Below are 13,736 nucleotides of genomic sequence, written 5' to 3' on the forward strand. Positions count from 1 at the left end.
TCCTTAAAATAGGACTGGATTTGTTCAACCCTGTTAAATCTAACCATTGTGCTTTTAGCTTTCTATGAATACTTTGATAAGAGCCAAAACCAAGAAAACAGGAAATGGGTTTTCCTGTCCTGCATGGTTCTTCAAATCATCACTAAGGAAGGAAATGTTCAGGAAATTCCTTTAAGGGAGGAAAGTGTGGTTTGTTTTGTATGCAAATATTCGTTAGCAGAACTGGGATGAGCAACTGCATGCATTCTTTAGTTAACTTGAAGGAACTTAAGCTGAGAGGAATACAGGCAAAAATCCATATTTTTCTTATTTCATTTGAAAGGTAAGACATATGACTTTCTTTTACTATGCAATGCTACTGACATTACACAAGATATTGAGTGGATTATATGATTATAAAATATGCTGTTTTACGCATTGGGTTAATTTTCAAATTGCCAATTTTTAGTGACACGGTCCGTGTCAAATTTTACAAAAGACAATATGTTACAGAATTTATTGAATTAAACTGGTTTCCTATTTGTGTGCTTGGCATCATGTTATCGCTTCATTCCAAGACATGCCTTTTTATAAATCAAAGCCTAGAGAAAACAAAAATTTTGACGGTGAAAATATTAATAATAAATAAAAAATATGCAGTGCAAAATGACCAGTGGGTTAAGGGTCAGTGTGTTAAGAGTGTTGTTCAACATCAAATGCCCCTCTTTGTAGTTGCATATAGAATTATGAGGTATGCAGGTAGAAAGAATCAACTATCTCTTTTTATCTGGTAAGAAGTTGTTTGTGGATAATACAACAAGCGGCAGTCTAGGCTGAAGTCTCTTGTATCAAACGCAAACAGATGGTGTCCATGACTACAGGAATAAGAAGTATGGACTTATTTCAGTTCATGCTGGTGTGTTTTATAGCGACCCATAAAGCAAATATACATTTTATGGTGGAATTCTCAAACAAAATAATCAGTAATATATGTATTTCTTAGTCAACCCCCTTGGCACTTTAAGGACAGATAACAATTTATATATATATATATATATATATATATATATATATATATATATATATATATATATATATATATATTATATATATACATACACTAAAATTGTGGTATGGCCTTGGATCTTTATATTGGATATGGATATTTAGTACTGATTTAAATTATTTGATAAATCTTCAACCTCACTGTTTAGTTATGGATCTTTAAAGCTATTTACCATTTAAGATAAATTGTTGTAGCTTGAAAAAATTATTTTCAAGCAAGCTAAAATGTCCTATTCAAGCCTGTAATTAGTCTAATTGACCAAGATGACAGAAATCAGTTTCTAAATATTAAGATAAATGCACAATTTATCTACTGTAGTGCTGTTGTTTCATGATTAGTTTGTGCAACCAAAGGAAATTCATCCATCCTACATGCCCTCCACCCCCTGCTGTTCACTGCTTACATAATGCATCAAGGTACAGACATTGGTAATTAAACAGTCTCACACAGCTGAGGTGAGAACATCTGGATGACAGAATTCTCACCAAAAATGTTAAGATTCAGAACAACTACAGCAGTGATGGCTTAATTTTACAATTTTGCTGTAGTACTATGTGCATTGCACAGATCAGAAGAATCTTTCAAAGCCGGATCTCATGTTCTAATTACAGTTATACATGTTTTCAGTGCACTTTGTCATTGTTTCAAAACATAAGATTATTGTAATTTGTAATAAGAACATTTGGTTTAATCACCAAAACACAATTTAAATACCTATTTAACAATTAGTTAATTCAGTAGCAAACAATGCAAGATCATGTTTCAAATCACCCATGTTACTGAAATAATTACAGTAATAGAGGCTATCAACTGTGAAAGCTCTGAAACAATAAGATCGATCGTCATCTAAATTAAAAACAAAAAGGTAACACTTTACATTAAGGTTCCATTCGTAAACATTAGTTAACTAGATAACATGAATTTACAATGAAAAAAGAATCAACTAATGTTAATTTCAACATTTATTAACAGATCATTCAAATGAATAGTTATATAATGGACCTGAGCTAACATGAACTAACAAAGGACAGTTGTAACTAGCGTTAAACAAAGATTGTAACAAATGCATTAGTTGATGTTAGTTAATGCATTAACTCTTCCTAGACAGCAACTGTCGGCCCAGATCCGCCCCACATCGGGTACACGTGGATTACACACACACACACCAGATGTGGGCCGAATCTGGGCCGACACTATGTTGCCGTCTGGGAAGTTAATTAAAGGGACCTTAATGTAATTTGTTATCAACAAAACCATATAGTAATGAAATCTGATGCTGACAGGAAAAAAAAAAAGAGAAGAAAACTTGGTACTTCTTTGATGATTTAATGCATATCACCTTAAAACAATATATCACTCACTATTTCTTTTCTTCTTTTTAATGTTTTGATTTGCAAATTTGTCTGAGGCTCAAAGCACCTCCATCACACTAAGGAATGAAGCAAAGGGAACCTCCTCACCATAATGGATACCATAAAGGACAATGGTATCCATATTTTGAGCATAACAAAAGAACCATGAACTGAAGGCACTGCACATGAATAAATCATTGACTATCTGCAGTATAAGACCAGCAAATCTTTGGATACAAATAGAGGCAATGAGCAATATGACGCACACTGCAGTGCATTTAGATCCACCTTTTTCATAGGACAGGATAAACAACATCAGCTGTAGAAAATGAATTAATGTTATCACATCCCCGTGTGCAAACATCAGGAAATATTAGCATTGTGATAAAAAAAAAAAAACTCAAAAAAACTCACTTTTTTTTAGCTTTATATGTATTTCAAGGAAGACACATGCAGGATTTTATTTTTGTCTTTTTTCAGGTTGTGTGTTGTATTAAAAAAATTAAATAAGTTCAGAATCAGAAATAATAAGTTGATACCATCGCCAAACCCTGAGCAAAATAGTTTTAAGCATATTAAAACTAATACACCGTTCATACATTTTTTGTTATTTTGTTCAAAGTGCAAAGACTCTTTTAGATACTGCAGTAAGATGTACAGTATATATTTCTTAATATACAGCATTTTTATTGGGATTCAACAGCATTACACAGTCAAATACTAGACATTTCTTGAACATTTATTATAGGTGAAACACTGACTGGTGCTGCAATGAAGAAGTCAAAACAGTGGTACTCTTTGGTGTTTATCTGTCACTATGGCTTGAGACAGACAGTGAGAGAATAATTTTTCTGCATGGTTTCCTCCTTCGTTGAGAGGCTGAGACTGTCTCCCTCGGGATCCCATCAGATCGGGGAGGGGGGGGGGGGGGGGGGGTGAGAAGTCTATGTGCATGCGTGAGCGAGAGAGAGCTGGAGCGAGGGAAAGAGCATGTGTGCACACATAAAGGAAAGGGGCAGAGTGTGAGTGCGAGCGCAGATGATGCTGCTCGTGGAAGGAGATGGTGCTGGTTTTGGCGTTCCTTCCTGTGCTACAAGATTTCCCCCACTAAGGTTTGACCTCTGCGTCCTGTCTGTTTGGCACCTCACCTTCTCGGGTAAGAGCTGTTCATATTTTTGCTGCTGGAATCAGATCAGGTTGCTGTAAGCGTTCCTCATTTTTTGTGTTTTGTGTGTGTCGTATGTGCAGAGAGACACAGAGCGACAAAGGGAAGGGAGGAGGGTGGAACAGGCAGAGGATATCATGTGTGTGCTATAAGTAAGGACAAGGAGAAGACAGAGTTGGAGAAGAGGGGAAATAAGACACAAGGCAGAAGCTGCAGACATCGTCTCTTTTTTGGCCAGAACCGGCAACAAAGACAAAAGAGGTAAAGCCTCTGAAGCCGAGACTCAGACGTTCTGCCTTGTTATTCCTCGTTATTCCTCCATGTGCCACTGCGATTGAGGGCGAATAGGATGTCTGTGTCTGGGAAAAAGGAGTTTGACGTGAAGCAGATCCTCAGGCTCCGCTGGCGCTGGTTCAGCCACAGCACTCAAACCTCAGCTGGGAATGGGGGCTATATCCAACAGGAAGGTTTCGACCACCGGGGAACACCGGTCCGGCTGAAGAGTCACTCTCGGGACAGAGGAGGACTTCGCAAGAGCAACAGCCCCGTGCACAGCATTCTGGCTCCGAACCCTGGACCCACGCCGGTTTATGTCAGGCCGGGCAATCAATCATGGCACCAGCAAAACATCATCCAGCACCTCCAAGCTAGCGAGGAGCTTCCCAAGAGCAACTCACCTTGCAGTGCCAGGAAAGAGGAGGCGAAGAGCAGCTATGAGGATGTGAAGAGCAATCCGGAGGATCCCTCTGAAGAGGAAGCCAAAGACAGGTAAAAAATAAATAAAAAAATCAGTGCAGAAATAGAACCGTGCGTGAAAATGTGTGAAGAGGTGCCTGCTGTTGTCAGCTAACACATTCAAGCGGCTAAGTTTTGCCTGTAGGCATAACATACATGCGGTTTTTAGATGAAAATCCTATTTTTGCCCTTCATGCAGTAATGAAAACAGACAGTACGGTGCTGAGAGATGAGCGAGGTGTTATTTTGGCACGAAGTGGATTTACGGTAAGCCCCAGGGAGCGACAGGATTGAGTACAAGTACAGTATTTAACTGTCACTTTATTTGAGCTCATTACGCCAGTGAAATTCTCTCAGAACTGACAGTTTGTTTTATTTTCATTCGCTGTGTTGCCAGTGCTTAGGGCCGCCGCTTACACGTTGGTTTGGTCTTCGGAGAATATAATTTTTCAATCAACTCCACCATTGCAGCTGCCACCACAGCTCACCTGGGAATAGTTCATTCACATGGCATACGGGTTGTAGAAACACAGCTCTGAAATATCCATGGATAAATTATTCATCAAGCAGACATTTCACAAAACACAGAGGAAAACATAGAGGCGTCTGGATTTAGCTGGCAGAATAACACATTCTGTAAGCCGTGAGGTGGTTCGCTCTTCATTTTAGCAGCATGCATTTTCATAACCTGAAGCTGGAATATTTCACGGCTTGTTAATGCATGCATCCGCTGCCTTATAAATGTTACAGAGAGTATACCATTACATCAGAGACCATTGGCGCAAGGGCTATAAATTTGGGAAGGGCAACCGGATGAATTATCTTTAGTGGGGATGATATTTACACATCAGTGCAGTTCGGAGAAAAAAGAACATTTAATTTGCTTGCGCCGATCGATCGAAATTTATGAGATTATAAAGGCCTACTACCTACTTCCACAGATACGTTTCAATTCACATATTAAGTGCTGGATGTTTCGAAGAGAAAGATCTTGTTTTTTTCCACCGAGTAGCTCTGTCTAGTATAATGTCATTGTAGTGTAATGCAGGAAGTAAACATTTTCTCAGATAAGGAAGTGGAGAGACTGACCCACAATAAAAGATGATGTCATGAGAGATAAAAACCAAAACACACTCTTTTCTAAAGAAATGTTTCAACATAAAGTACATAACATACACCTGATCAACAGTTATAGTCTTTTATGCATATAAAGTCCTATTTTATATATAAGTATGACTATAAATTCATCACATGATTTTGACAATATTTACATTAAATTTAAATATTGGTTAAGAATACAATTGTACTTGTTCATTATAGTGTGTCAAGTGACTCAAATATGTAATCAAATCAATATCATGATGTGCTGATTAATTCAACATAATTAATCACAAAGCTGTGAAATGCACCCGAATGAAAATATAAACACAACATTATTTGGAAGCAATAACAGGTTCAAACAGATAACAGATTTAAAAACACATGCTTTTTACATGGGTCAGAGGGCATTAAATGCATTTTTTTTCCTTTAAATTTTTTTTATTGTACAGTATTAATATACTGTAGATGGCCATGGGTTGGTACCCACTGAAGCTCTGCTATATCTCCTGCTAGACACATCTCTCGTGGATATTTACGAGTCTATCAATATTTTAGTGTGGTTTCGGCCTTTTATCTTTAAACAGTATGGTAATAGAATCAATTTAGGTCAAATACAATAAATAAAATGGGGAAATCTGGCAAGATTATTCCTTATTGAGCCATCTTCACGCCAGTCTTATCCGCATTGCTTATCTGCGCAACTCTCAAACATCAAGTTTTGACCCTTTAAAAGCTTATGTTAATTACTTTGCTATGAAAGCTTTCTTTGTGTTAGTCCTCTGCACTGATTGATATGGTCTTGTGAACTTAAGTACCATGACTTCATTCTTCATCTACCATAGAAAATACCTATTTTCAGACTGAAATGGCATTAGCTGCAACATTAAAACAAATTGCAAATGTAATATTATACACTAGAAAATGATAACCCCCTGAAAATGACCTGCTATGTTTTCATGAACACCACAGTGAGGCTATCATGCATTGCGTTATGAATATTTAATCAGAGAATTAGATAAAACAAAAGAGATTTGATCTCTTAAGACTTCCCCATCATGTGCTTTAAATAATACCTCAGAGCCTCTAGGTATACAATGATACATCTGCTGTTACATATGTTTGTTATTCTGTGTTTTTCTTCCCCGTCCTTTTATCACTTTTCATTTAGTATGCGTAAATAAAGCATAAATTTGCCTCACAGGCACAACGTGATGGAAATGAGGCCTTTAATGTGCCTCTAGACTCGGGATTTTGTTGTGCATCTCTGTGTGTGAGTTAATAGTGAGATCAGACCAAGTTCCCAATTGCACGTTTTTACCCAAAAGGCAAAATAATGACTATTCATTATTTATGCATTTTATTTCCCTTTAAGACATTCATCAGTAGGGGAGAGCTAACTGAACAGGAGGTGGTAAAGCATTGATAGAGTTTATACAAATTATCATAAATCAGATCAAGAGAATATGCATGTAAAATTATTAGCATTATTTGTTTTTTGGTCTCATAGGTTGCTATAAAAATAATTTAAACACATAAATGTTCCGTACTTATCTTGGCGTAACGGTTATAGGTTTCATGGCTTAGGTTTCCATTCCCTCTTGTTTGCTGTCCTCTCTACATTTGCACTGCTAATAAAATGATGAAAAGGCTAAGGAAGAGTTATTGACATGCAATGTCTCAAAACAAATGCACAATTATGTTAGCTTTTAAATATATTCCAAATGAATGCATTACTAGAGGAGGTGCCAAACATCTCATGCCTAATAATGTAAGCTATATAAAATGTAAGCTATATTCATCTGATACAACCCTCATAGATTTTATTACCAGTAAAAAGTCAAACCGTGGAACATCAAAATCTTGTGAGGCAGCCAAGGCAGTAATGAATAAAATATTTTAGGAAAGAAATTAATCTGGATTCAGCATGGAAGCCATATCACTATGGGAATTGATGAAAACTGCTGAATACTATGTTTAGAATGTTTCTGTCGATCTTCTGTAATATCGAGGCTGCTGACCTGCTCAGCATAAATAATTCAGAGGGGTTAATGAAATATCTATCTGTTTTAGTATTATTTGTTCAAACAGAAAGCGAGATGAAGAGGCGTGTATAACATATACTGAAATTACAGAGGTCATGGTGATTTTATAATGATGCACAACCAGTAAAATAATGTTAGTGGAGAGCAGACTGGTATCCCAATCAGAACGAAATATTTATTGAACCTAAATGGCTCTATGAATAAAGTTTAGAAACATTAATTTGATGTGTTTTTCATTCAATTTAACATCAAAAACAATATCTTACTAAATCTAACATGTAGAATCCCAGTTACAAACAAATGTTTACTATCGACACTCATTTAAAATAAATTTATATTTCTGTGAAACATTTGTTTCTGATCTTTTCAAAAAACTGAGAGAAATGTTTGATGTCCTACATATCCCTGCAGGCGTAAAGGGCTTAGAGCCCTGTCAGTGATCTGTGTTACCATTTCTTCAATAGTCTAACAAGCTGACAGCATGCTGCCTTGCAAAGGGTCATGGGTGTTTATCTACAACACTGTCATGCGCACATTAATAGTTCATATCAAGCATTCTCATGAAATCACAGTGGAAAATCGTCTATGGATCAATGTTTTTTTTTAAACTAATATAATTTTCTGTATTCTGTATTCTGATGACCATATATATAATGACAGACATGATAACATGTTTGATAAAATGCTAATGACAATTCAGTAGTTTGAATGCATTGTCTTGAATGCACTGCATTGAAAGGTTACGAGTTTAAAACGATTATGTAATAACTTGCTGGAAGTAATTTTGTTGAAGGATTTTATGTAAATCCTTTGTAGTTTCCATGTCTGCACAAAGAACTACATAAAAAAAAAAAAATATATATATATATATATATATATATATATATATATATATATATAGGCCTATATATATATATATATACATAGGATATATATGTATATAAAGGTAATTGCAACTCACAATTTTTTTTGCGAGTTTGCGATTGCGAGTTTATATCTCACAATACTTGACTTAATTGTGACTTAATTTCTCGCAATTCTGACTTTTTTCCTCAGAATTGTAAGATATAAACTTGCAAGTGGGAAAAACAAGCCCTTAAAGGGACGTGATGGAAAAAAATTATTCAATGCGATTTCCCTCGAGAAACTTCGCATTCGCTCGCAAAGAAGTAAAAAGGTTTGCAAGCGAATGCGAAGTTTCCCGGGGGGAACGCAAGGCAGAAGCATTGACATATCATTTTTCCTCCCATCTCATATTTTTTTTTCATCGCCATGTACCTTTAGGGGCTCCGTAGAATTGTGAGATAAAAATACGCAATTGCCTTTTTTTTTTTTTCATGGTGGAAACATACGGAGCTCCAAAAGGACATGGTAAAGAAAAGAAAAAAATACGAGATGCGAGGAAAAATTATATGGCAATGCCTTTTGCGATCTCTTGCAAATGTTTTGCGATCCCCCGATAAACTTTGTTTGCTCACAAAATGTTTGCATTCCCCCGAGAAACTTTGCGTTCCCTCGCAAAGAACACAAAGGTTTCGCAAACGAACGCAAAAGTTTTGTGAGCAAACACAAAGTTTATCGGGGGAACACAAACATTTTGTGAGCGAACGCAAAGTTTCTCAGGGGAACGCAAAACATTTGCCAAATAACGTTTCCTCCCATTTTTTTTAGGCTTAGAGGCTCTAGAAACAGGTTTCCATACAGAACATGACATCAATATTGTACAAAAGTATTTTGTTGAATATATGATTTAAATATTTAGACTAAAAACATCCTATAGTCCTTATGTTAATCTGTCCATGAAATAGTGCACATACTTTTTTTCTATATGTCTATCATAAACACAAATTTACATTTTACAACTTTTAGGCTCTTAAATCCTGAAATTGTCAAAATAATAATAATAAAGTAAAGTCAAGTCACCTTTATTTAAAAAGCACTTTATACAGTACAGATTGTTTAAATGTAGCTTTACAGTGATAACAGCCCAGGTAAATTATGCATTTCGGCTGCATACGACGTGAAGATCATCAATTATTATATTTGTTAATTTCATCTATAAAGCAGTTCTACAAAAAATGATGTCATCTTCCAGCTCAGTTCAGTTCTCATACAACAGCATCAGTAGGCTATAGTCAGATCAATAATAGTGTTGAATATTAAGCATCCCCAAGCAAGCCAGAGCCGACAGTAGCAATATATTCGGCTTGAACAGTCCTTGTAAAAAAATAAAAAAAGAGGGAGAAAAAAAAGACCACCCCTTTCTTTTTGATGAAATGCTGTCTATAAGAGGAATTTTAGCCCTGACCCTTTAATAAGGAAACAGCAGAGACTTGAGTCAGCAGCTGTTAAGTTGAATGATATCTCAATTTCCTCTCAATTGCCTTGGAAAATAATGACACCATCTTGTCCTAGGATGAGTAGAGCTTCATTTCAGGGAGAGATTTATAGTATGTTCATAAAGCATTGGCAGGGCAAGAGACATTGTCCAGGTGGAGGAATAGAAATGTAGTGTTGGAGGGGTGGGGGCATGAAATGTTTGCACAGCAATGCTAGTTTGTTTAAAGTATAAAACACACACTGACGCTTAAACAGATGGAGAATATAACTATTGAACACTATTTTTAACAAACATTGTATTAAAATTGGCTTTTCAAAAGCTTGTTTTACAATCTTTATAAATTAAGACTTTGGCTTGAAGCTTGATTTTGTGCGGGCTTTATTGATTAATCAGTGAATTAAGTTTTTATGTGTTCAAAAGAAAGCATCACACAACAGCCTTGGAAATATCTAAACTTCACAAGGGCTTATTTAACATTTTTAATAAAGGGCAGCAGGAAAAAAGAGAACATTGAAAATTGTTCTTTTCAAAGGGTAGATTGAGACGGCAGCAGACTGTTATTCCAATTGGTGCAAAGCTCAATAGCCTTTATAATTAGTTTCATAATTCACGTTTACATTAAATATCTAAACACAACACCATCTGTCTTACAGTTCATCTAGGCGTAATACACAATGTAAATATTTGTATGTTTAAAACACACTATATGTGTAAAAGTGCCACATACTAACACTCACGTCCCCATTCCGCAGAATGTATTTTGTCTTTCGAAATGCAGCATTAGCATAATTATTGATAATTCAGGTCTTGTTGTCATTTTAAGTCAATACATTAAAGCCAAGCAATAAATTATCCTAACACTGCTGAGTGTTCCACATTCAATCAAATTATCATTCAGCTTTTCAACATGTCTATTAGCCTCAGCATAATTTGTAGATATTCATAATTTGCATTTGCTGAGAATAGGATATTAGAAAAAAAAAAAAAATGCATACTTAGCAAACATCTGGCTTAATTTTTCTTACCGAATATGATGGGGAAAGATTATTTAACAACATAAAGAATTCATGCGTATATTTTAACTAGCCCATTTAAATGTACTTCTTTAAATAATGTATAGAGTGCAGGAAAGCCCCTCTGTCAGAGGACTCCTAATGGCATAAGACTATGACTACTTCTAGCATTTTCTGCACAGCTTTTATAACCCTTGAGGTAAGCACTATTTAACTTGCAGTTGGTTAGCAATTGTGATGAGACACTGCACACTGAAGGGGCAATATAGTGTGAAGATAAAGAAGAAGAAGAAAAAACAAGTGCAATACTTATGATAATAAGAAGAGGTCTGACCTGGAGGTTCTATATCACTTTGAAAAAAACAGGCTTTCATCTTCACACCTGTTCGGCTTCTGAAGGGCTGTGCGTGGTTACGTTTACAAATATCCTCAGTGACTTTATCTTTGTTTTAAAGTGCAGCTCTTGAAAGACAGAAAAAATTACAAACACGTCTGGGGGTGTTGTTTTTATGAATAACTCATTTTATCTCTACAAAAGGGCAATAAATAAAACAATGAATCAAAGTAAAACGTCTTTAATGCACTCCACCATGTTTTAACTACCACATGGCGAGTGTTATAGCACTGAATATGAAGACATACTGATACACTAGGTAATTGTTCCTTCCGTTTCTGCAAGAGGTACGTTTATATGCAATACAATCTAATTAAAGGCCTTGAAGATCTGTGACCTGTATTGCTACTCATAATGTTTTTGTTGTTGTCTCATTAATAATGCATTCACAGAAGTTGTTCACAGAATGTGGATTATTAAAAACCAATTCAGTTAGGCAGTTAACCTTGAGCTTTAAATGCAATGCATCATCATTCGACTGTGTTGACACTAAATAGGTGCGGGAATATTAATTACCATTAACAATAAAAACGGCTTATCTTGGCATTACCCCCTTATTCAAATCATGTATAAAGCCGTATATAGTCTAATGAAAAATACATCCTTTCTCATTTCAGCATACAGGCCTTAACTTTAGGAAAGGAGCCACACCTTTGATCTATTCAGTCAGGATTGAAAGCTGAAAGGACTTGAGTTTTTGACAAGTGGAATTCATATACTGTGGGGATTTTGAGGCAATAAGTTATTTTGATTGCTACAGCAGTAGCAATTTTATGTGTTCATGGTCACAAAGGCCTCAACTGTTCTATTGGCCTACATGACTTTCCTTGTTAAAGGAGTTTGGATGGTTTATAACAACAAATGTGGATAGGGTCATTACATCATTACCACAAAATTAGCAGAACCCATTCAGTAGGTAGGGGAAATAAAGGGAACTCAGACAGCACCATAGTGCCGGCCCAGATCCGGCTCACATCTGGTATGTGTGGAATCCACGTGTACCAGATGTGGGCCGGATCTGGGCCGACACTATGTAGCTGTCTGGGAAGCTGGTAGCAAAATGAACCCTGTCAGGTATCACTTTCAAGGGGACATCTTGCAATAATTATCTCGCGTATTACAAGGCTACTTAAAAAATAGATGGCCTGAAATATCAGCTATGGATATTTTTAATCTATTACATTTGGTAAAATTATTTTCATATCTCAGATTTAGTGGTGTTGGTGTAATGGTAAAATAAATGTTAAGAAAAAAAGTGTTTGAAAATATTAAAAAAATACAAAGGTACAAGACTGTGAAATTAACAGCTTTAATAAGGGAAAAAACTGCATGAAGCATTAAAGCTTAGCAGATAAGACCAGCATCAAATTAAAAACAACGGAGTAATATAAAACTATACGCATTTAAAAATGTTGATTATAAATACAGTATTTATTTTATATATTGATTTAATTGCAAGATATGCATAGATTGAAATATTAAAACATTTTGAGAGTGTAGGGACCAACTTCCCTTTCAACACCAACTTCTTTTTCAACAGGTCACTCGCAGTGCTTCATGGGAGTGGGGCGGGGCTAAAGAGCTCTTTTGAGTTTTTGCTTGTTTTGACTTTCTGATAAATAATTTCCACATTTTTTGTATTTTTTCAACACAAATTCTGCTGTTAAACTCGATTGTTTTAAAACTAAGTTGAAATAATGTGCTGGCGGCTTTAACAGAAGCAAATACTATCAATTAACAACCCCATAGCCCACAGTAAGGCTGTCTTTACATTTTTATAAGTCAAAAAGTTGCAAAATATATTTTTTTACTTCTGGAACCCGACTTGTCTGTTGCACATACACTCCTTCTGTTTGACTCCGTCTGCAAAACGAGACTCGCTTTCTGTCAGAATGAGCCTTTATGCAAAATATAAATACTTGTGTGAATTTCTAACATTTACAGGTAGCCCTAAGTATACAACCGTAAGATATTGTGCGCTGTGGTCGGAAAACCTGTCTCAAACACATTAAACAACAAGTATGGCAAATTGTGTAGGTTTATGAGTTTGTGTGCTTAATCTAAACTCGTGCACTTTTACAGCAGCAGCTCTGTGTCATCTGTGTTCGCAAAAGCTTGTAAGGTGGAAAATCTCTTGCAATTGTATTGTTTAAGGCAATATTTTACTCATACTCAATCTGTTTATTTATCCCCATTCTGACAAATAATTTGGACAAAACTCTTTCTGAATGCTGATGGCTGGATATTTATCTCTTAAACGGTCATGTTCTTTGAATGCTGGAATTGAGCAATTGAGCCAAAAGAAAATAGTTCCTTCAGCACAAATCCCGGGGCTTACATGAAAACAGATCCATCTTAAAAATGAGGTTGAGCCCCTATGTACTCACTACACCAGACTTAAAGGACAGTGTGTGAAAATGCTGGAGGAATGAAACCCCAGTTAAGCTGTCTGGGTGATAAAGATGATTTCTACGCACGGCTTTGAGCGAGCACAGATAGCTGTAATCCTCTTTTAGAAGTGAGGTTCATTCATCTTTCTTAGTTTATT

At 35.9% G+C, this 13,736-nt stretch overlaps 1 protein-coding gene across 2 annotated transcripts in view; it reads left to right on the forward strand.

The window, feature by feature from the left end:
* Nucleotides 1–58: 58 nt before the first annotated feature.
* Nucleotides 59–13,736, forward strand: part of klhl4 (kelch-like family member 4) — a 39,320-nt gene continuing 25,642 nt past the window's right edge. The window contains exons 1-2 of one of the 2 annotated variants that reach the window (XM_079629964.1): nucleotides 3,392–3,553; nucleotides 3,646–4,330. In XM_079629964.1, coding sequence (XP_079486090.1) covers nucleotides 3,912–4,330 — 419 coding nt within the window. In that variant the 5' untranslated portion in view covers nucleotides 3,392–3,553; nucleotides 3,646–3,911. Of the gene's footprint in view, nucleotides 323–3,391; nucleotides 3,554–3,645; nucleotides 4,331–13,736 lie in introns of those variants that run through there. The other variant, XM_079629965.1, reaches the window with a different exon arrangement.

This window comes from Phoxinus phoxinus (genome assembly GCF_949152265.1).
Source record: "Phoxinus phoxinus genome assembly, chromosome: 12".
NCBI lineage: Eukaryota > Metazoa > Chordata > Actinopteri > Cypriniformes > Leuciscidae > Phoxinus > Phoxinus phoxinus.